The following is a 25,270-nucleotide window of genomic DNA, read 5'->3' as shown; positions in this document are numbered from 1 at the left end:
CCACAAAAGACAAGAAAAGCCTGAAGAGCAGTTCTAGATTAAAGAAGGCTAAAAAGACGTAACAATTAAATGAAACTCATGATTATTAGAACATAAGAACAATTGGGAACATCTAAATAAGGTCTGTAAATTGACTAACAGTATTAAAAAAAAAAAAAAAAACAGTATTAGCAGCGTTAAATTCCTGATTTTGATAGCTGTACTGTGGTTATGTAAGAGAATGTCCTTATTTTTATGTAAAGAGCATTATGTCTGCAATTTAAAGACTTCAGGAAAAAAAAGAGAAAGGAGAGACAGTTGGACAGATAAAACAAGATTAGCAAATGGTTGGGAATTTCAGAAGCTGGATGATGGCCACATGAAGGCTCATTATATAACTGTCTGTCTGGCGTTGGACATGGAGTCACCATGTGAGTCGGACCCAACTTGATTGCACCTAACAACAAAACCATATAGGGAGAGAAGGCCTTTAACAGATGCAGCTTCATGGTATTCAAGGGTTTTCAAACTGTGTTGCAGAAAGCCCTTCAGGTTTCACAGAATCCCTTTATGTTAACCAAAATTCAACTATTAAAGCACAACGACCTGTTGCTGCTACTCTCTATGGCACTTAAAAGTCACTTAGAAAGGTTAAATTAACAATCTTAATCGATTCTCCATTTGCGTTAGTTTTTGGAAATAAACTCCTTTAGGGGGTCTTACCTATGACTGTCAAACAATCAGTGGCCTCTCTCTCATTTGGTCAGAGAACAAAATAACTTCATTAATCAATGTGATTAACATCCTCTTCCTTTCCTTTTTCTCCTTCTATCCTGCCCCATCCCTTCCCCTCCTGAACATTAGAGTCCTTAAGTGGGGCCGAGCAAGGCAGCTATCCATACCCAGGTGGCAAGAAGGTAGCTGCAGTGGCTAGACAGGAGTGTCAGAGCCCACGCAGAGTGAAGAGTACATCTGTGCTCACAGTGGACCCACACAGGGAATCAGAACCCACACTAGATCGGGGCGGGGGGGGGGGTTCTGTGTGACAGGGTAGATCAGTGCCAGGTGTCGGGGCATGAGAGGGGAGTGGGACAGCAGCAGCAGCAATAGTAGGAAGCTGGCTACATACAGAGGACTGACCAAAGAAATAATTAAGGAAGTAGGGACTATATTTCTTACTGTAGAGAAGGAAGTTAAATCTGGAAAGAAAGAAAACTAAAATGAACCCTGTGGTGTTAGATTGAAATTGGAGGTATCAGTGTGAATTCTTCATTTTCAATATGTATAAAGGGAAAGAGATAGAAATATAAATATGTGTGTATATGAATAGAGCGACATTCCAGTAGCAATGAGCTACCAACTTGATGGCACCAAACAACAATGTATCAATGTTAATTTCCTGATTTTAATACTTTTATTGTGGTTATCCCCCACACGTCTGTCAGTCTGTTGTACTGTGAGGGCTTGTGTGCTGCTGTGATGCTGGAAGCTATGCCACCGGTATTCAGATACCAGCAGAGAAGAAGTACAACCAGAATGCTCCTTAGAAGCAAGGATGGCAAGACTGCATCTTACATACTTTGGACATGTTGTCAGGAGGGATCAGTCCCTGGAGAAGGACATCATGCTTGGTAAAGTAGAGTCCGCGGAAAAGAGGAAGACCCTCAATGAGATGGACTGACACAGTGGCTGCAACAACGGACTCAGGCATAATGACTGTGAGCAGGGTGCAAGAGTGCACAGTGTTTCGTTTTGCAATGCATAGGGTCACTGTGAGTTGGAACCGACTCGATGGTACCTAACAACATTATGGTTATATAGGAGAATATCTCTGTACGAAATACTCAAGTATTCAGAGATAATGGGGCATCATTTCAGCAACTTACTCTCAAATGAAGTAAAGAAAGAAAAGTTCTTTATGCTGTACTTACAACTTCTCTTTAAGTTTGAGGTTGTCCCAAAAAAAGTTTTTAAACATCTGGTTGACCTTATCTGTCTGATGTTTCAAAATAGTATAGTGGGATACTATCTCCAAATCCTCATTATGAACATCAATCAGTAAGAAAAGAAACTGCTAATTAATGAGGCTTCTAAGACAAATTAAGAAGCCCTGGTGGCACAACAATTAAGTGTTCAGCTGCTAAATGAAAGCCTGGCAGTTTGAAACCACTCAGAGGCTCTACAGGAGAAAGATCTGGCGATCTGCTAACATAAAGATTACAGCCTAGGAGTTGCGTAGTGGTTAAGAACTACGGCTTCTAAACAACAGGTTGGCAGTTCAAATCCAGCAGGCACTCCCTGGAAGCACTATGGGGAAGTTCTACTCTGTCCTACAGGGTAACTCTGAGTCGGAATTGACTCAGCAGCAACGAGTTTGGTTTTGGTTTACTCTGTCACATGCAGTCACAATGAGTTGAAATCAACTCAAATGCACACAACAACAACCACTAAGACAAACTGGATTAAACAGCTTTTACTGAGGAAACTGCTGGGGACATTTTATCTAGTCCTATCAAAAGACTTAACCTGAAGGATGAGATCTCTATGGAGAGATTGTGTACTTCTTCCAAGAAGAAAATCTGTACCTTTCATCATATTCTTAAAATGATTAATATCCCCCAAAAGTTTAATAATTTCTACGAATACAGCAACAACTATCATACCATAAGAAAATGGAAGAAATAAAAGAAACAACATAATTCCTATAATGCCTGGCTTTCTTGAATCTAGCAATCAAAGAGCTAGAAGAAAACCACAAAACCAAACCTGTTGCCGTCAAGTCGATTCCAACTCACAGTGACACTACAGGACAGAGCAGAACTGCCCCACAGAGTTTAGGACTAGAAGGGACCTCTACAAATTGACAAACCCACAGTACAGCTTCAACATATTTCCAAAAGAAACTTTGGAATTGTTTTCTTTTTTTTTCAGTACTATGTCTGTCAGTTTGTTGTACTATGGCAGCTTGCATGTTATTGTGATGCTGGAAGCTATGCCACCAGTATTTCAAATACCAGCAGGGTTACCCACAGTGGACAGGTTTCAGCAGAGCTTCCAGACTAAGACAGACTCGGAAGAAGGACCTGGCGATCTACTTCTAAAAAAACCTGACCAGTGAAAACCTCATGAATAGCAGTGCAACACTGATACAGTGCTGGCTAGATCAGGCTCGAAGACACTCAAAGTACAACTGGGGAAAAGCTGATGTCTTTAAATTATGGTGTTGGTACAGAATACTGAATATACATATTGACTAGACCATAAACTGCCAGAAGAACAAACAAATCTGTCCTGGAAGAAGTACAGCCAGAATGCTTCTTAGAAGCAAGGATGGCAAAACATCATCTCACATACTTCTGACATGTTATCAGGAAGAATCAGTCCCTGGAGAAGGGTATCATACTTGGTAAAGTAGAGGGTCAGCGAAAAATGGGAAGACCCTCAACAAAATGGACTGAAACAGTGGCTGTAACAATGGGCTCAAAAAGAGCAATGATTTTAAGGATGGTGCAGGACTGGGCAGTATTTTGTTCTGTTGTACATAGAGTCACTATGAGTCAGAATTAACTCGACAGCACCTAACAACAACAACGTCTATACAGAATTTTCTTTAAGGGGAGGTTACTACTAAGTTATTGTTAAAGTCCCATTCAGATTTTAAAATGTCAACACCTTTAGTCATAATTATAAGCTTTTTCTACGCTTTTATCACTATAGCTAGCATATTTCTGGATAGTCCATGCTCATCTCTAAGTTTAAACATTTTAAGTTTTTTAATATTCATTTTAATAATTATGAAAATGTTTAAACCCACAGAAAAATTGAAAGAATTTTCCTCCTCACATAGATTCACCAACTGTTCACTCTGTGCCACACTATTTCACCAAACCATCTGAAAATAGGCTGTAGACATCATGACAGTCCCTTTCTAAACACTTCAGCATGCATCCGCCAAAAGCCGGGATCCCCCTCCTTCACCACCACAGCACCGTTAGTACACTCAAGAAAATCATCATTTCAGTATTATTCAACGGACACGCCACACTCAAATTCCCTCATCTGTCCCCAAATGGCCTTTACAGTTGTCCCCCCTCCCACAATCCATTCAAGGTCCAGGCACTGCATTTGGCTGTTGTGTATTTTTTATCTCCCCAATCTAGAACAGTTCTCCCCTTAACTCATCTCCACCTACCACTTCATCCTGTTCTTCAGAACATTGAGCCCTTTGAGGAATTCAGTCCGCTGTCTTACATAATACCCCACATTCCAGATTTGTCTATTTCCTCACGGTTAGAGCCAGATCAAAGGCTTCTAGCAAGAACATCAGACAGGTAGGTCATGCTGTGCACCTCACTGCATAAGGAAGCACATAACGTGAAGCCATCTCTCCACTGGACATGCCAAGCTCAATCACTCAGTAAATGTGGTGGCCACCAGATGACTCTATTTTAAAGGCATACTTTTCTCTTCATAAGTAAGAAGTAATACAGAAAAGACAAAACCAGAATGCTCCTTAAAAGCAAGCACGGTGAGATTTTGGCTTGCTTACTTTGGATACATCATCAGGAAAGATCAACTGCTAGAAAAGGACATCACATTTGGTAAAGTAGAGGGTCAATGAAAACAGGGGAAACCCTCACGGAGATGGACTGACACAATAGCCACAACAAGGGACACAAACATACCAACAATCATGAACATGGCACAGGACTGAGCAACGTTTTGCTCTGTTATACATAAGGTCGCTAAGTCAGGACCAACTCAGTGACAACTACCACTAGCCATTAGAGAGATAAGAATCACAACTACAACAAGATACCATCTCACCCCAACATTAGTGGCACTAATTGAAAAAAAAAAAAAAAAAAACAGAAAATAACAAATGTTGGAGAGGCTGTGGGGAGACTGGAACTGCTGGTAGGAATGCAAAATGGTACAATCACTATGGAAAACAATATGGTGTTTTCTTAAAAGCTAGAAATAGAAATACCATATGATCCAGCAATCCCACTGCTAGGAATATATCCTAAAGAAAGAAGAGCCATCACACGAATAGACACATGCACACCCATGTTCACCTGCAGCATTATTCACAGTAGCAAAAAGATGGTAACAACCTAAACGCCCATCAACAGACGAATGGATAAACAACCTATGGTACATACACAGAACAGAATACTACGCAACAGTAAAGAACAATGATGAACGTGCAAAACATCTCACAACATGGATAAATCTGGAGGGCATCGTGCTGAGTGAAATAAGTCAATCACAAAAGGACAAATATTATATGAGACCACTATTATAAAAATCTAAGAAAAGGTTTACACACAGAAAGAAATAATCTTTGATGGTTATGAGGGAAGAGAGCACTGGGGAGGGAAAAACACTAGACAGTAGATAAGTGGTAACTCTAAAGAAGGGCAAGACAATACACAATACTGGGGAAGTCTGCACAACCTGACCAAGGCAAAGTCATAGAACCTTCACAGACACATCTGAACTCCTGGAGGGACCTAGTTACTGGGCTAAGGGCTGAGGACCTTGTCTGGTGGGACATCTAGCTCAATTGGCATAAGGGAGTTTATGAAGAAAATGTTGTACATTCTACTTTGGTGAGTACTGTCTGGGGTCTTAAAAGCCTGTGAGCAGCCATCTAGGATACTTCACTGGTCTCACCCCTTCGGGAGCAAGGAAGATGAAGAAAACTAAAGATACAAGGGAAAGATTAGTCCAAAGGACTAAGGGACCACATCTACCACGGCCTCCACCAGACTGAGTCCAGTACAACGAGATGGTGCCTGGCTACCACCACTGACTGCTCTGACAGGGATCACAATAGAGAGTCCCGGACAGAGCTGCAGAAAAATGTGGAACAAAATTCTAACTCAAAAAGAAAGACCAGGCTTGCTGGCCTGACAGAGACTAGAGAAACCCTGAGAGTATGGCCCCTGGATACCCTTTCAGCTCAGTAACGAGATCACTCCTGAGGTTCACCCTTTAGCCAAAGATCGAAAAGGCCCATGGAACAAAACAAGACTAACGGTGTGTACCAGCCCTGGGGCAGGGACTGGAAGGCAGGAGGGAACAGGAAAGCTGGTAATAGGGAACCCAGGGTTGAGAAAGGAGAGTGTTGACATGTTGTGGGGTTGTTAACCAATGTCAAAGAACAATGTGTGTACTATTTTATGAGAAACTAGTTTGTTCTGTAAACCTTAATCTAAAGTACAATATAAATAAATATGTTAAAAAGCAAAAAAAAAATTAAATTCAGACTTACATACAAAAAAAAAAAGTTCTATATTTGACTATGGTGAGTAGCATCTGCGGTCTTAAAAGACTGCTGGCGGCCACCTAACGTCCATCTACTGGTCCCATCCTGGCTGGTGCAAAGGCAAATGAAGAAAACTAAAGGCACCAGGCAAAGATCAGTTTAAAGGACTAACGGGCCACAACTACCACAACCTCCACTAGACTGAGCCCAAAACAACTAGATGGTGCCCAATTACCACCGATTGCTCTGACAGGGATGACAAAAGAGGGTCCTAGACAGAGCAGGAGAAAAATGGAGAACAAAATTCAAATTCACACACAAAAAAAGACCAGACTTGCTGGCCTGACAAGGACTGGCGAAACTCCAAGAATATGGCCCCTGGGCACCCTTTTAACTCAGTACTGAAGTCACTCCTGAGGTTCACCCTTCAGCCAAAGATCAGACAGGTCTATAGGGCGAACAATAACACACGGAGTAATCTGCTTCACAGTTCAATCATGTATACGAGACTAAATGGGCACATCAGCCCAAAAGCAAAGACGAGAAGGCAGGAAAACTGGACAAATGGCAACGGGGAACCTGGGTAGAGATGGGGAAAGTGTTGACACATCCCAGGGTTGCCAACCAATGTCACAAAACAATTTGGGTATTAATTGTTTACTGAGAAACTAATTTGCTCTGTATACTTTATCCTAAAGTACAATAATTATCAAGAAAATATGCAGAGTAATAATTTGAGACTACTTGAGTATTTTGTTCCCCAAAAATCTTCTTCTTAATGGTTTTAGACCCACTGATGATCCTTGTCTAATTCAATTATTACACTGATGATTACTAAAGAGTGATTTTTTTTTTTTAATTCTTTTACTCCTTCCACATTTATTAACTGGCATTCCTATGATTTTTGTTTTTTTGTAGAGAATACCTTTTCTCTCCCCACCCCCCACTCTTTTTTTTTTTCTTTTTATCACAGTAGGCTCATGGACTTCTGTTTTTTAAATCACTATGTCTTCATTATTCTTTTTGATTCTCAAATCATCTCAAATTTGACCTTTGTGAGCCTCTTCAAACCTGCTCCTACGTCCTTCTGACATGATCACATTAGCCTTTGGGGACTTTCTTAATTTTTCAGTATCAGTCACTTCTCCAGGGAACTCTAGTTCCTTTTAGCAAGAAATGGTATTTAGAATTCAAAATCTGGATACTAGGTGTGTTTTCCTGAATCGCACTTCGATGTAATTTTAACAGGATCTTATTCTCTTCCTCAACGCCCACATCACACTTTCTTTAAGGCTTTGGAAAATATTCCAAGGTTGGAGTTACTTTGAAGCCTATGATTTTAAGGTTTATCTAATGAAGATGTTATTTCTCTTTGCTGCTTCCTTACCGTTTGTTTTTATAATACGTTTAAGATCTATGCAATATATGATAAAAGATCACCTGTTTATCCATATAATAAAATAATTACTATTTTATCCTATCCATATCCTCATTCAGAAAACATCAAAGAACACTGCATGCTTACTGCTTGTAAGCACGCATATAGATGTTCTGCGTGACTATATACACACACATAAATGTGCAGTGTTTCCTTATTAGTAGCCACAGGTTACTCAGATAATACCAGTGATTAAAAATGCATCCTTTTCAACAATAAAAAGACAAAAAACCCAATTAAGAAACAGGCAAAGGATACGAACAGACATTCTCCAAACGTATACAAATAGCCAATAAGCACAAGCACAGATGCCGAACATTAGTTCTCAGAGAAATGTAAATCAAAACCACAGTGAGATACTATTTCACACTCACGAGGGTGGGTAAAATCAAGAAGACAATAACAAGGGTTGATGAGGATGTGGAGAAACTGGAACCCTCATATCCTGATGGTAGGAGTGTAAAATAATGCAGCCACTTTGGAAAACAATTCAGCAGTTCCTCAAAACATTAAACACAGAACTGCCATGTTGCTGTTGTTAAGTGCCACAGAATTGGTTCTGACTCATAGCAACTCTATGTACAACAGAACAAAACTCTGCCCGGTCCTGCGCCATCCTCACAATCATTGTTAATGGTTGAACCCACTGCTGCAGCCACTGTGTCAATCCATCTCATTGAGGGTCTTCTTTTTCACTGATCATTTACTTTACCAATCATGAGCAATTCCCCTCCAATGTACATATCCAAGAGAACTGACAATACATATACACACAAAAACCTGTATACTAATGTTCACAGTAGCATTATTTTTAGTAGCCAAAAAGCAGAAACAACCCAAATGTCCATCAACTGGCAAATGAATAAACAAAATGTAGTATACTCATACCATAGAATATTATTCAGCAGTAAAAAGTACTGATGCACACTAAAACATGGATAAACCTTGAAAACATAACGCTAAATTAAAGAAGCCAGTTCACAAAAGGCCACATATTGTATGATTCCAATCACATAAAACGTCCAGAAAAGGCAAATCCATAGAAAGAGGAAGTAGATTAGTAGCTGTGAGGACCTGGGGCAGTGGGGGATACAAACAGATAACGAGTGGGCACAAGGTTTCTTTTTGGGGTGATAAAAAACGTTCTGAAAGTAGACAGTGGTGATGTTTGCACAACTGTGAATACACTAAAAACCAAAGAATTGCAGGTGAATTTTATAGTATGTGAATTACATCTCAAAAAAAAAAAAATGTATTCTTTGCCATGGAGTGGTTTTGTTTAGCAGTGAACTCGACATCCAGCATCAAATTTGAACGGGGAAAAAAAACGACACAGTATTTCCTTTAATACCTGAAAACACCCTGTCAATTTCCCAACACGCTGAGTATCAGTTCTCCAAATACTTTTAGGACTAAGTAAATGTTTCTACTTAAATTTTTCATTTAAGTAGTAGTTCAAACTGCCTGCAGGAACTTTAAGACTATAAACTTGTCTATTATCATTAATTTCTTCAAATAGGTAACATACATGGTTTAAAAAAAAATTGCTAACATATAGAGGGTATACAGTAAAAAGCTGACCTCACTTCCACTCCTATCCCCCAATCATCTAACTCCTTACCTTAGAATAATCACTTTCAGTTTTCATGCCTATAGGAAGCCATGTGTGGTATATATGTACGCATGTTTGATTTTCAAAGATTAGAGAATACTTAACATATCCTTCTGCACTCTAGTTTAACACTAACAATGTTTCTTGTAGATCTTGCTATAGGCATATTTACCGAGCGTCCTCATTTAACAGCTTCACAGTAGTTCACTGTATTGGTATACAATAATTTATTAACTATCCAGTATTAGTGGACTGAGCAGCCCTGGTGGCACAGTGGTTAAATGCTAGGCTGCTAACCAAACCCACCAGCTGCTCTACAGGAGAAGGAGGTGGCAGTCTGCTTCTGTGAAGATTACAGCCTAGGAAACTCTGTGGGGCAGTTGTACTCTGTCCTATAGGGTCACTGTGAGTTGGAATCGACTCAAAGGCAATGGGTTTGGTCTGGGTTTTATTAGGGGACTGAGTGGCTACTTTCTTTTTTTTTTTCTTTTTTTGCTATTATAAACTATATGCCAGTGAACATGTTTAGTTGTCATTTCCTACTTTTGAAAACATACCTATGGGATAAATAAAATAAAACTGGGAAGTCTAAGGTATATTTATTCCAGACTTCGATAGATCTTGCTAAATTGCCTTCCAAAGACACTTTATCAATTTACTCTCCCACTAAAAAAAGGATGTGACTGCCAGTTTGCCCTTGCCAACATATAGCATCAAACTTTTTTTGAGCTCTGACAATTTGACAGGGAAAAAATGGTACTTCACTGCAGTGCTAATTTGCAATTTACTAATTATAAGTGAAGATGACATCTTTTGCTTTAATGTCATTATCGTTTATACTTTTTTTTATGAACTATTATTCTTACGCTTAATCCACTGTCTTTTGGCTTATTGGTCTTTTGCTAATTAATTTGCCCTAAACTGTCAAATATATTACAAATATTTCCCTCAACTTTTCTTTTTTTAATTTTGCTTATGACTTTTTTCTCCATAGAAATCCTAAATTTTTACATTGCAAAATGTGTCTGTTTTAATGTCTTGTTTTCTGTCATGTTTAAAGAAGCCATTGCTATTCAATTTTTCTAAATAATTCTATTTTTTCAGGTACTATAATTATCAGTTTACTCCAAATATTCATGTAAAATTCATTTTAGCACAAAGGCTTTAAGTATACATAACAGCTTTTCCAAGTCCAAATACTTTAGAGAATCAGAAAAGGGATTGTTTTGAAACACGAAAAACCAACAGAGTACTCATTCAAATAGCTGACATTTAAAACCCAAGAAAATTCCCAACAGATTAAAAGTGCTAGATCACTTAAAAAAACAGGTCTTTCTCAAAAGTCATGTAGCTAGTTGCTATACCTGACCATTTCCTAATGAATTTTACAAACAAATGTGAAACAATATTCAACTTGCGATTTCTATAACCTGTCCATTATACTATTTAAAATATTCTCTCCCTCAAATGACTTTTATCACTAAATATCTTTCATGTTCAATTTTAACATGCAGTTTACATGTAAGTATGTAGTTTACATACTACTAACTTTAGTATGACAGTTTCCACGCAGAGAAGCTACTCCTATATGCATTATGAATAAGATGTTCATTACTAATTTATAATTCACACATGATAAAATTGATCCAATTAAATGTTTAAAACCTTCTTTAGACCTCTTTTTACTGAAGAATAAAAAAAAAAAGACCCTAGAGGAAAATGTGATCCATTTGCAACCAAATGAACAAAGTTAACTTACCATGTGTGGAGCACTGATTGTTGCCTGGAAACCTGCAAAACAAGACGAGAACTACTGATACACGCAGCAGCAAAAACATACTTCATACTCCATACAATTCTTTTTCAACATCCGTAAGTTACTTTCCACAATAATTATTCTGGTTTTGATAATCTCAAGAAAATAAAACTTTTATTTTGTACTTTAGAGTACTGCTATACAGCAGTTAAAATTAGAAAATAAAATCACGCCAAAGGCTAAGGTGCTCATCTTCCAGTAACACAGTCCCTCTATTTCTAAGTTTCTTCTTCTGTGTAGTTAGCTAAGAAGAGAAGAATTTCAGTAAGTTGAGAATTGACAGATTTGTGACTTGTTCTTTACTTCAGATTTATAAAAAAGAAAATATGTTTCTGTATATAATGGGTATGTTCCTACCGTTTGCAAAATTAAATTGCTTCATATTTCTGGCAACTTTAAAAAAGCTGAAGCAACTAGTAGCTGAACTAGTTTAAGAGACAAATGAACTACTTCGGTTTAGTCTTTATACTATTACCTAATATTGATTCATACAATCTTTTCTTGGTTTTTGGCTTTTAGTTTCTTTTCTTCCAGGGCGGCTTTCTCAAAACTTATTTACCTGCTTCTGCCTCTGAAGCAATTTTCACTGAGCGGTGGTAGCAGGTGCCTTCGGGGTTCAGAAGGTCCCCAGGATCTTCTATGCTGACTGTGCTTCAAAAGAAGATAGTATGGCAGCCGGCCGACAGAATCCTGAGGCACTTCTAAGCCTCAAAGGCGCCCACTGCCAAGGCTCAGCAGTTCAGCAAAACCTGCTTCAGGAGAAGGAGTTAAATAAGGAACTTTCTAAAAACAAACACAAGCAAAATTATCAGGGTAAATGAAGCAGAAAGTCAGTAATACCTTCATTACACTTAATTCCTTTAAAAACTGACAGAAAAAATTAATGCTAATGCAAAAAGCAATCTTTAGTCAGCATTAGTATCTCTAAGGAAAACTCAATACTCAGCTACAACTAACGTTTAAGTTTTCATTAAAAGTATATTTTAAGAAAAAATTCTTCAAAATTTTTTACATACATATTATATGCTGTTTGAAAGAATATAGAAGACATGTCATACATAATATCAGATTATTAAAATGAGTTATATTTGGGATTAAGAAACTTACTAAGGTATAACACTCAGATTAGAAAGATAACAGTAGATAAATATCTGTACCCCAGCCGAGTTTTATCTATAAAAATGACAGAGTCACTGAGGGAAAATGTGACATTTTCAGAAATCCAGATCTTACCTATTGATTGTGGGGAATCCATGTAAGGATTACACTTTGCATAGTGGGAGCGATCTGTAGCCAGCATTACTTCAAATACTTTATCTGTCTTGATGATTCCATTTTCTGAAATGAATGAGGCAAATATTTTAAGCAGGGGAAATGACATGTTCAGGTGTATTTTAGAATAATTATCCCGGCTGCAGTGTAGAGACTGAATTAGAGGAAAGAAACATTGGAAGTTGTTGCAATGGCCCAGGTGATGGCAACCTGGTCTTTAATAATGACAGTAAGGATAGAGAAAAGTAGAAAGATCTGAGTTATATTTAGCAGGGAATGTATACCTGACTGATTGGATATGGGGGTAGGAGTGAGGATAATGGTCAAGATGGTGATGCCACTCACTGATTTGAGAAATCCTAGGGAAGTTACTTATGGGAAGTTATTTATTCAGTTAGGGGCTATGGAACATAAAAGGGGGAGAAATTGCGCAGTTAGTCAGGCATACGGATCTGGGGCTCAGGAAAGAGATCTGGGGTAGAGATATAGATTTCCATTTACATAGATGGCAACAGAAACAACGGAAATGAACTGAATATGTCCAGGGAAAAAGACATAGAGAAGGCAAACAAAAGCCAACATTTAAGAGATATGCAAAGAAAACTGGAGTCTTCAATGATGATGAGAAGGAGCAATACAGAGGTGGGATGAAAACCATGAAGATCTAAAAGCCCAAGAAAGAAGAGAAATGTTCAAGAAGGAAAGTAAGGTCAATAAATATAATATTTATAAATAAATACACATTTGGTTTCCCCAAACAAGTTTTTGAGACTAAGTATAATACGTTAAAATAACCCTCCTGGTACCATGCATAAAGTTTCTATGTAACATCCTTATCTGCTCATTCAATATGCTTATTGACTGTCTAATACATACCAGACGCAGTGCTACACGCTTAGGATTACAAGAATAAGTAAGACAGCAATAGTTCCTGCTCTCACAGATCTTAAAATCTGTAAGAGTTTATTAAATGTATGAACTTGACTTTAACAATCTAAATTTGTTTAGTTTGGCTGAATTATGAATGACCATTTAAAAATGAGACTATTTTTGTAAAAGCATCATGAGAAGTTTTAGATACTCATTTATGCAAACTAATTTAATATATTCATCAACTGTGGAGCTTCCAGGTTCTGGAGAGTAATGACGGCCACCAGAATCTGAATTTCTCCACATATCCTCTGAAAACACCTAAACTTAGGTCAAAAAGACCACAAATAAAACCATACATAACCCACAGCTTCACATTTATAGGAGACAGAGAATATCCAGAGAAGTCTGAATACTCAAACTTTACCTATAAGTAGAAAAATAAACAACAAATCTCCTGCTACTGATGGAAGCCTGCGGGTACAGAGAGCAGAAGTTGGTGGGATGAGACTTAAAAGACTCCAAAAACAGAGGAGGAGGAAGCATGGGACACAAATAAGTACAGACAAAATCACTCCCAGAAAAAAGAAGCCGAACAGTAAGTGATACAACAATAATCACAGGTCTGGACCTGAAAGTTTGCAGCACTGGCTGGCTGTAAGGGGCTTCAAAGTCAGTGAGCGAGCAAGGGGTGCCAAGGCCACTCAAAGGAGAGAGAACTGGCTTTTTCAACAAATAGTGCTGGGACAATTGGATACTCTTATGCAAGAGAATGTTTGACCTCATACCATAAACAAAAATTATTTGAAGATGGACCAAAAACGTAATTTAGGAGTTAAAACTATAAAACTCTTAGAAGAAAATATTGGGGTAAATCTTCATGACCTTGGATTTGGTAATGGCTTCTAAGACATGACACCAAATGCACAAGAAACAAAATTTCATCAAAATTAAAAACTTCTGTGCTTCAAAAGGCACTATAAAAAAAGTGAAATGACAACCCACAGAATGGGAGGAAATATTTACAAACCATACATCTGACAAGGGACTCATCTGTAGAATATATAGAGAACAACTCAAAAATAAAAAGACAACCCAATTAAAAATTGAGCAAAGGATGTGAACAGGTATTTCTCCAAAGATCTATAAATGGCCAATATGGACATGAAAAGATGCTCAACATAATGAGTCATTCTAACCAAAAACAACCCGTTGCCGTTGAGTCAGTCCTAACTCATAGCGACCCAACAGAACAGAGTAGAACTACCCCACGGGGTTTTCAAGGAGTGGTTGGTGGATTCAAAGTGCCAAGCTTTTGGTTAGCAGCCCTAGCTCCTAACCTTGGTGCTATTAGGGCCTCAATTAGTCATCAGGGAAATGCAAATCAAAACCACAATGCGGGGAGCCACCAAGTGAGATACCATTTCACATCCACTAGGACTGCTATGGAGCCCTGGTGGCACAGTGGTCAAGAGCTTGGCTGCTAACCAAGAGGTTGGCAGTTCAAATCCACCAGCTGCTCCTTGGAAACCCTATGTGATGTTCCACTCTGTCCTACAGGGTCGCTCTGAGTTGGAATCGACTTGACGGCAACAGGTTTTAGGATTGCTATGGAGTCCTTGGGTGGTGCAAACAGATGCGCTTCACTGCAAACTGTAAGGCCAGAGGTTCAAGTCTACCCGGAGGCACTTTAGAAAAAAGGCTTTAGAGAACTACTTGCCAAAAACTAGCCGTTAGAAATCCTATGGAGCACAAATCTACCGACACAGATAAGGATGCCACGAGTCAGTCCACTCAACGGCAACTGGGATTTTTTTTTTTTTTTAGGACAGCTATAACAAAAAAAATTTTTTGTTATAATTAAAACTAAGGAGCCCTGGTAGCACAGTGGTTGAAGCAATTGACTGCTAACCAAAAGGTGGTGTTCGAAACCACGAAGGAGAAAGATGTGGCACTCTGCTTCCATAGGTTTACAGCCTTGGAAATTCTGTGGGGTCACCATGAGTCAGAAACTGCTTGGCTACAGTGGGTTTTTGGCATAATTAAAATCACCACTTATCTAACTGTGGTGGCTTGCATGTTGCTGTGATGCTGGAAGCTTACCACTGGTAATTTCAAATGCCAGCAAGGTCACTCATGGTGGACAGGTTCCAGTGGAGCATCCAAACAAAAAAAGACTAGGAAGAAGGACCTGGCAATGTACTTCTGAAAAGTTGGCCAGTGAAAACCCTAGGAATAGCAGCAGAACACTGTCTGATAGAGTGCTAGAAGATGAGCCCCTCAGGTTGGAAGGCACTCAAAATACAACCAAGGAAGAGCTGCACCCTCCAAGTAAAGTGAACCTTAATGATGTGGATGAAGGAGAGTTTTTGGAACTTCATTTGCAGGTGTGATGAGACTCAAAATGAGAAGAAACAGCAGCAAACATTCATTAGTAATAGGAACATGGAATGTATGAAGTATGAATCTAGGAAAATTGGATGTTGTCAAAAATTAAATGGAACATTTGAAGATCAATATCCTAAGCATTAGTGAGGTGAAATGGACTAGGACTGGCCATTTTGAATCAGACAATCATATGGGCTACTATGCTGGGAATGAAGACTGAAGTGGTACAGCATCACATTTATCATCAAAAAGAATATTTCAAGATCTATTCTCAAGTACAATGCTCTCAGTGACAGGATAATACCCATACACCTACAAGGAAGACCGGTTAGTATGACTATTATTCAAATTTATGCACCAACCACTAAGGCCAAAGATGAAGAAATTGAAGATTTGTACCAACTTCTGCAGTCTGAAATAGATGCAACAAGCCATCAAGATGCACTGATAATTACCGGTAATTGCAATGCGAAAGTCAGAAACAAAAAAGGATCCATAGTTGGAAAACATGGACTTAGCGATAGAAAATACGCTAGTAATTGCGTTATGGAGTTTTCAAGATCAACAACCTATTCACTGCAAATACCTTTTTTCAACAACATAAATAGCAACTATATGCGTGGACCTCGCTGGATGGAATACACATGAATCAAATAGAATACATCTGTGGAAAGGGACAACGCAGAAGCTCAATATGATCAGTCAGAACAAGGCCAGGGGCCAGCTATGGACCATCAGTCAGACCATCAGACCACAATTATGCACATGCAAGTTCAAGTTGAAACTGTAGAAAATTAGAACAAGTCCACGAGAGCCAAAGTACGATCCTGAATATATCCACCTGAATTTAGAAACCATCTCAAGAACAGATTTGATGCATTGAACAAAAATGACTGAAAACCAGACAAGTTGTGGGATAACATCAAGAACATCATACACGAAGAGAGTAAAGCTCATTAAAAAGACAGGAAAGAAAGAAAAGATCAAAATGGATGTCAGAAGAGACTACGAAACATGCTACTGAATGTAGGGCAGCTAAAGAAAAAGGAGGAAATGAAGACGTAAAACAGCTGAACAAAGATTTCAAACGGTGGCTCGAGAAGACAAAGTGAAGTATTATAATGACATGTGCAAAGACCTGGAGTTAGAAAACCAAAAGGGAAGAACATGCTCAGCATTTTTCACGCTGAAAGAACTAAAAGAAAAAATCCAAACCCAAGTTGCAATACTGAAGGTTTCTATGGGCAAAATATTTAACAACGCAGGTAGCATCAAAAGAAGATGGAAGTAACACACAGAGTCACTGTACCAAAAAGAACTGGTCAACATTCAACCATTTCAGGAGGTAGTAAATGATCAAGAACAGATAGTACTGAAGGAAGAAATACAAGCTGCACCAAACGCATTGGCAAAGAAATTGAGGATAACAATTAAGATGGAAGACGGCTATCTGGCTAACCAACTGGAAGAGATTCATATTTGTGCCTATTCCAAAGAAAGGTGATCCAACAGAATGCAAAAATTATCAAACAATATCATTATCACAGGTAAGCAAAATTTTGCTGAAAATTCCAAAATGGTTGCAACAGAACATAGGCAGGGAACTGCCAGAAGTTCAAGCTGGATTCAGAAGAGGATGTGGAACCAGTAATATCATTGCTGATGTCAGGCGCATCTTGGCTGAAAACAGAGTACCAGGAAGATGTTCACTTGTGTTTTACCGACTATGCAAAGGTGTTCGACGGTGTGGATCATAACAAATTATGCATAATACTGGGAAGAATGGGAATTCCAGAACACTTAATTGTGCTCATGAGGCAGTCATTCTAACAGAACAAAGAAATGTTCCATGGTTTAAGATCAGGAATGGTGTGCATCAGGCTTGTACCCTTTCACCACACTTACTCGATCTGTATGCTGAGCAAATAATCCAAGGAGCAAATAATCCAAAACAACACAGCATCAGCATTGGAGGACGACTCACATGCAATATGCAGCTGATGCAACCTTACTTGCGCAAAGTGAAGAAGACTTGAAACACTTACTGATGAAGGTCAAAGATCACAGCCTTCAGTATGGATTACACCTCAACATAAAGAAAACAAAAATCCTCACGACTGCATCAACAAGCAACATCATAATAAACAGAAAAAATCAAAGTTATCAAGGATTTCATTTTACTTGGATCCAAAATCAACACCCACGGAAGCAGTAGTGAAGAAATCAAATATATTGCATTGGGCAAATGTGCTGCAAAAGACCTCTTCAAAGTGTTAAAAAGCAAAGATGTCACTTTAAGGAATAAGGTGCACCTGATCCAAGCAATTTTATTTTCAATCACCTCAGATGCATGCAAAAGCTGGCCAATAAAAAGAAAGACTGAAGAAGAACTGACGTCTTTGAATTATGGTATTGGTGTAGAATATTGACTAGACTGCCAGCAGAATGAACAAATACGTCTTGGAAGAAATACAGCCAGAATGCTCCTTAGGAAAGTGGGAATAGCGAGGCTTTGTCTCACATACTTTGGACATGTTATCAGGGGGACCAGTCCCTGGAGAAGGATACTATGCTTGGTAGAGGGTCGGGGAAAAAGATGAAGATCCTCAGTGAGATGGACTGACACAGTGGCTGCAAAAAACATAGCAACAATTGTGAGGATGGTGCAGGACTGGGCAGTGTTTTATTGTGCTGTACAGAATTCCGTTATGAGACAGAACTGACTCAACAGCACCCAACGACAACAAGATCAAAAAGTTAGATTAAAAAAAGGGGAAAAATTTGAACCCTCATATACTGCTATTGGGACTATAAAAAGGTACAGACTCTTTGGAAAACAGCCTGGTATGACCCAGAAATCCCACTCCTTGGTATAGTCCAAAGAAACCAAACCTGTTGCTGTCAAATGATGTAAACGAATGTCCACACAAAAACTTGTACACAAATGTTCACAGTAGCCAAGTGGAAACAACCCAAATGTCCATCACCTGATGAATGGATAAACAGAATGGTATTTTCACACAGTGGAATATTATTTGATCGTAAAAAGGAATAAAGTACTGATACATACTACAACATGGATGAGCCTTGAATATATCATGCTAAGTGAAAGAAACTAGTCACAAAGCAACATAATTGTATGATCGCATTTATATGAAGTGTCCAGAAAAGGCAACCTTACAGAAATAGAAAGTAGATTAGTGGTTGCTTAGGGTTGGGGTGGTGGAGGAGGGGGGCAGGCAATAGCTAAAGGTTATGGCACCTCTTTTTGAGGTGATAAAAATGTTAAATTGACTGTGGTAATGGTTGCACATATCTGTGAATATAGGAAAAAGCACTGAATTCTATATTTTAAATGAATGATTATATGATATGGAATTGTATCTCAATTAAAAAAAACAAAAACAAAACCTGTTATAATCGAGTTGATTCCGACTCATGGGGACCCCATGTGTTACAAAGTAGAACTGTTCCATAGAGTTTTCTTGGCTGTAACCTTTATGGAAGCAGATCACCAAGCCTTTCTTCCATGGCATTGTTGGGTACGTTCAAATCGTCAACCTTTAGATTAGTAGTTTAACTCAATCTGTTTGTGCCACCCAGGAACTTTTATATCTCAATAAAGCCCTTAAAAAAAAAAATCAGTGGAACCAAAGATAGTCTTTGGAGTAGCATTGCTTCTAGGGGAGAATCAGATAAATAGAGATGTGGCAATGATGGCAACTAAGAAAGGAAGAAGAGAAAAGTAAGGATCCTGCAAAAACAAAAGGAAGAGCCCTGGTGGCACTGGGGTTAAGCACTCACTGCTAACCTAACGGTTGGAGGTTCAAACCCACCAGCTGCTCCGCAGGAGAAAGATGTGGCAGCCTGCTTCCACAAAGATTACAGACATGGCAATCCCATGCGGGCAGTTCTACTCTCCTGTAGGGTTGCTATGAGTCAGAATTTTCGATGCAACAGCAATGGGTTTGGGTTTAAAAAAAAAAGAGCAACAAGGTACACCAACCCCTCCGGTTTTCCCACCACTACTACCAACATAAGAAGCCATGGTGGTGCAACAGTTAATTGAAAGGTCAGCAGTTTGAACCCACTGGCAGCTCCGCAGCAGAAAAGACATGGCAATCAGCTTCTGTAAAGATTATAGCCTAAGAAACCCTATTGGACAGCTCTACTATATCCTATATGGTCACTATGAGTCAGAATTCACTTGACCATAAGTGACAACTACCAATATCTACCAACATCATTATCCACAAGTTACTATGGTGACAGAGGAGGGTGCTCTTGAATTAAGAATCCTGGCCACAAAATGCCTAAAAGTAGGAAAAAGAAAAAAAGCCAAACTAATTCCTTTCAAAGCTAATGTAAAAAGAAAACAAAATGCAAATCAAAACATTTTGGCCGACTAAACATAATATTTAAAACTATATTCTAAGGGGAAACCCTGGTGGCATAGTGGTTAAGAGCTATGGCTGCTAACCAAAGGGTCAGCAGTTCAAATCCACCAGGCGCTCCCTGGAAACCCTATGGGGGCAGTTCTACTCTGTCCTACAGGGTCGTTGTGAGTCGGGATCGACTTGATGGCAACATGTTTTGTTTTGTTTTTTTAATGGAGGAAATTTACCAGAAAACAAGTAAACTAAGTACCAGGAACAATCAAGTTCAAGACATATCCTAACAAAACTATTAGGTTTTAAAGGCAAAGAAAAAAATCCTCAGAGCCTTGAGGCAAAATATCAAATTACCTAAAAAGGGTTAAAAAAAAAAAAAGGCAAACATCAGGCTTCTGAAGACCAACATATACGGCAAAGCAAGAGTGGAAAAGCATTTTCAAGAAATTCAAGGAAAGAAAGTACAAGCCAATAACGAAAAGGAGCAAATTACTCATATACCTAACAACATGGATGAATCTCAAGAGTTCTAAGTGAAAAAGCCTGACACAGGGAACTGTACACTACATGATTCCGTGTATATGGAATTCTAGAAAAGTCAAAACTACAGTGGCAGAAAGACAATCTGTGGTTGCTGGGGGGTACAGGAAGAAAATTTACTGCCACAAGGGCATGAAGGAACTTTTGGGAGAAAGGAAATGTCTATATTAGAGGTCAACAAACTTCCGCAAAGGGCCAAATAGTAAACACTTGAGGTTTTGCATCTCTGTTCCAACTACTCAACTCTGACACTGTAGTGAAAGAGCAGCTATAGACAATATGTAAACGAAAGAACATGGCTATGTTCTAACACAACTTTATTTATAAAAACATGTGACAGGCCAAATTTGGCCTGTGAGCTATACTTTGCCGTTGTATATCACGATTAGGGTGTCAGTTACACAACTATATATGCTTTGGTTACACATGTTTGTCCAAATTTTCAAACTGTATGCTTAAAATTGGTGAATTTTATTTAACGTGAATTATACCTCAATAAGGCTTTTTTTTTTTTAAAGTGTAAGCCAAAGATTTTACACCCAGCCAAGCTATCCTTCAAATATCAAGGCTACAGAGAAAAAGGGTTGAATGTGCAAAAATTCTGGGGATACTGTACACACAGCTCTTTCTGAGGACTCATCCACAGGATGTACTTCATCCAACTAACAGATAACCATGATACATAAGCAAAGAACATATATCTTATTGCACAGCAAAGACTAAAATAACTGTGGGGACATGGGTACAAAAACAATTTTAAATGTTATGTGTTCTGACAAAGAAACAATGCAGCTAAAAATAATGGGAAGAGAAAGGAGAAAAAGAGGGAGGGGGTAGAATAAGATCTTTGACTGCTATAATACATAATAGGAGAAATCAAAGGATATCATTTAAAACTGACACAGTAGATAGTAAAAAGTTAAGAAAAAGGCAGGTTAAGGGAACTACAAAAGATATAAATATAATGCTTCCAAATACCAAAACTATTTTATTTTTAAAAATTAGCAAACTTGGCACACCAAATAGGGAAACACTGTCAATAGTCATAGACTGGCAAAGACAAACTTCCACGACTTTTCCATTTTAAAATGATTATAAATTTTAGGGAAATTAACCCAAATAGAAAATATTATTTCTACACAAAGAAGCTTAGGCAAGCTACCTGAGAAGGTTATTAAAACAGTGAAAGCATTTTTAAAAAATTTTAAGTGGACTAATAACAAAAGAAATATTTTCTGAAAGTTTACCAAGTTCCAGACACAGTCCTAAGCACTTTACACATAACCAAAAAAAAAAAAAAAAAAAAAACCAAACCCAGTACCGTTAAGTCGATTTCAACTCATAGCGACCCTACAGGACAGAGTAGAACTGCCCCACAGAGTTTCCAAGGAGCGCTTGGTGGATTTGAACTGCCGACCTTTTGGTTAGCAGCCGTAGCACTTTACCACCATGCCACCAGGGTTTCCACTTTATACATACCATCTCTTTTAATTCTATGGAACGATTTTATGTTGTTTCTAAGAATCCTATAAAGTAGGCACTATTATTATCTCCAGGAGTACCTGGGTGGCACAATGGTTAAGTGCTTGACTACTAGCCGCAAGGCTGGTGATCCCACCTAGAGGCGCCTGGGAAGAAAGGTCTGGCCATCTGCTTCCAAAAAGTCACTGTCTCGGAAACCCTATGGAGATCAGTTCCACTCTGAACACATGGGGTCGCATGAGTTGGAATCAACTTACCAGCAACTAGTTTGTTTTTGGTTAATCATTATCTCCATTTTACAGATGATAAAATTGAGGTTAAGAGAAACCAAGTTGTCCAAGATCACAGAGCAAGTATGGGAAAGCCAAAATATGTACTAAGACGCCTACCAATCACTTCATTGTATTGCTGCTAACATAGTCAAACAGCTCAGTGACTTCTACTACTAGTTCATTCCCCAAAATAATTCCTCAGTAGTTCATTTGCACTGAAATTGATTAAATTCCTCAGGGGTGATTCAAAGAATCTCAAGGCCACAAATTAGATTTGAGTCATCAAGTCTAACTTCTCTATAAATTGAAGAGTTCCACTGACTGAGTTTTTACTAGCTCAAAGACCCTTTTCCACATTCAGATCATTCTAATTATCAGAAAACTTCCCTGTATTATGATGAAATTTCCCTCTTTATAACTCACTTACTTGAACCATTAGTATTACTCTCTGAAGCCATAAAGAATATATTGAATTTTATACCTAGACAACCTTTTTTATACATCTAAAGACATACCATAACCACCCCAAGCCTTCTCTTTTTCAGGTTAAGTGTTGTTATGACTCATAGCGACCCTATGTACAACAGAACTAAACACTACCCAGTCCTGCACCATCCTCACAATCGTCGTTATGCTGAGCCCACTGTTGCAGCCACTAGGTCACGCTATCTCGTTGAAGGTCTTCCTCTTTTCCACTGACCCTCTACTTTACCAAGCATGATGTTATGGACTGAATTGTGCTCCCCAAAAATGTGTGTCAACTTGGTTAGGCCATGATTCCCAGTACTGTGTAAGAGCCTACCATTTTGTCATCTGATGTGATTTTCCTATGTTGTAAATACTGCCTCTATGATGTTAATGAGGCAGGATTAGAGGCAGTTATGTTAATGAAGAAGGACTCAATCTACAAGATCAGATTGTATCTTGAGTCAACCTCTCCTGAGATACTAAAGACAGAAGTAAGCAGAGAGAAGTGGGGACCTCATACCACCAAGAAACAAGAGCCAGGAGAATAGCACATCCTATGGACCCGTGATCCCTGTGCTGGGAAGCTCCTTGACTAGGTAAGACTGATGACAAGGACGTTCCCACAGAGCCAACAGAGAGAAAAAGCCTTCCCCTGAAGCTGACACCCTAAATTCAGACTTCTAGGCTCCTAGACTGTCAGAGAATAAATTTTTCTTTGTTAAAGCCATCCATGTGTGGTATTTTGGTTATAGTGACACTAAGTGGATGACTAAGACAACGCCCTTCTCCAGGGGCTGGTCCCTCCTGATAACATGTCCAAATACGTGAGACGAAATCTCGCCATCCTTGCTTGCCTCTAATGAGCATTCTGGCTGTACTTCTTCCAAAACAGACTTGTTCTTTCTTCTGGAAGTCTATGATACATTCAATATTCTTCGCCAACACCATAATTCAAAGGCATCAATTCTTCTTTGGTCCTCCTTACTCACCATCCAGCTTTCACATACATGAGGCGACTGAAAACACCATGGCTTTGGTCAGGCACACCTTAGTCCTCAAAGTAACATCTTCACTTTTTAACACTTTAAAGAGGTCTTTTGCCGCAGATTTGCCCAATGCAATGCATCATTTGATTTCCTGACAGCTGCTTCCATGGGCGTTGATTTTGGATCCAAGGAAAATGAAATCCTTGACAACTTCAATCTTTTCTCCGTTTATCATGATGTTGCTCATTGGTCCACTTGTGAGGATTTTTGTTTTCAGGTTAAGTAACCTTACTCAATACTTCCACTTATTCACTAGTTTTAAAAACTGTGTGGTGAAGAACGTTACCTTGTCCAAAGAGAGATATGGCCTTTGCCCTTGGCTTCTGGGAGGTAACCTATGTCAGGCTTCATAGCAGTATCTTTGTTTGCCTGGTCACCTTGGTCACATCAGTAGCAATATGGTTTAGGGTAAGGATTTCGGGCCAAGCCAGATATTACTTAGGGTGGAGACTCTGGTCATATTGTATCACTTGACCTGGGGACTCAGTTCAACCATGTGAGTAATCAATCATGCCTCCATAATAGAGCCTCAATAAGAACTGTGAACACCAAGACTCAGGTGAGTTTGCCTGATTTGCAATACTCCATGCACATTGCCACCTTTCAATACTAGCAGAGTAACGTGTCCTGATTCCATGGGGAGAGGACAACAGAAGTTGAGTTCGATATGTCTATTCGACTCTGCCCTACCTACTTCTTCCCTTGGCTGATTTTAATGTTTCCTTTCCCTGTTACAAACTGTACTCATGAGCATAATAGCTTTCAGTGAGTTCTCTGAGTCCTTCCAGTAAATTATTGAACCTGAGGATGGTTTTGGGTAGGGCTTTGAACCAGCTCACTCTGGTTTGGACCCCTGCTGAGAATGTGCATTTCTAACAAATCCCCAGAAGATGCTAATGCTACTGGTTAGGGATCAATTCTGAGAACACTAATAGAGTAGTGGTTCTCAAAATTTATCATAAAAACACAACATAAATGTTGGAGAGGTTGTGGAGAGCGTGGAACACTTAGACACTTCTGGTGGGACTGTTAAATGGTACAACCACTTTGGAATCGATTTGGTGCCTCCTTAAAAAGCTAGAAATAGAACTACCATACGATCCAGTAATCCCACTCCTTGGAATATATGCTAGAGAAATAAGGGCCGTCACATGAATAGATATGTGCATACCCATGTTCACTGCAGCACTGTTTACAATAGCAGAAAGATGGAAACAACCTAGGTAACCATCAATGGATGAATGGATAAACAAATCATGGTATATTCACACAATGGAATAGTACGCAACAATAAAGAACAATGATGAATCCATGAAACATCTCATAATATGGATGAATCTGGATGGATTATGCTGAGTTAAATCAGTCGCAAAAGGACAAATATTGTATGAGACCACTGTTATAAGAACTCAAGAAAAGGTT

The 25,270-nt window shown here is 38.8% G+C and overlaps 1 protein-coding gene across 2 annotated transcripts in view; it reads right to left on the bottom strand.

Moving 5' to 3' along the window:
• Positions 1 to 25,270, bottom strand: part of PCMT1 (protein-L-isoaspartate (D-aspartate) O-methyltransferase) — a 51,850-nt gene that overhangs the window by 15,110 nt on the left and 11,470 nt on the right. For both annotated transcript variants that reach the window (XM_010586392.2, XM_003404335.3), the window contains exons 2-3: positions 12,353 to 12,457; positions 11,063 to 11,094 (exon numbers count right to left, since the gene is read on the bottom strand). In XM_010586392.2, coding sequence (XP_010584694.1) covers positions 11,063 to 11,094; positions 12,353 to 12,457 — 137 coding nt within the window. The remainder of the gene's footprint in view (positions 1 to 11,062; positions 11,095 to 12,352; positions 12,458 to 25,270) is intronic.

The sequence above is a fragment of the Loxodonta africana genome, chromosome 1 (genome assembly GCF_030014295.1).
Source record: "Loxodonta africana isolate mLoxAfr1 chromosome 1, mLoxAfr1.hap2, whole genome shotgun sequence".
NCBI lineage: Eukaryota > Metazoa > Chordata > Mammalia > Proboscidea > Elephantidae > Loxodonta > Loxodonta africana.
Note: the sequence above shows the minus strand (reverse complement) of the source record. Positions and strands in the feature narration are given on the sequence as shown.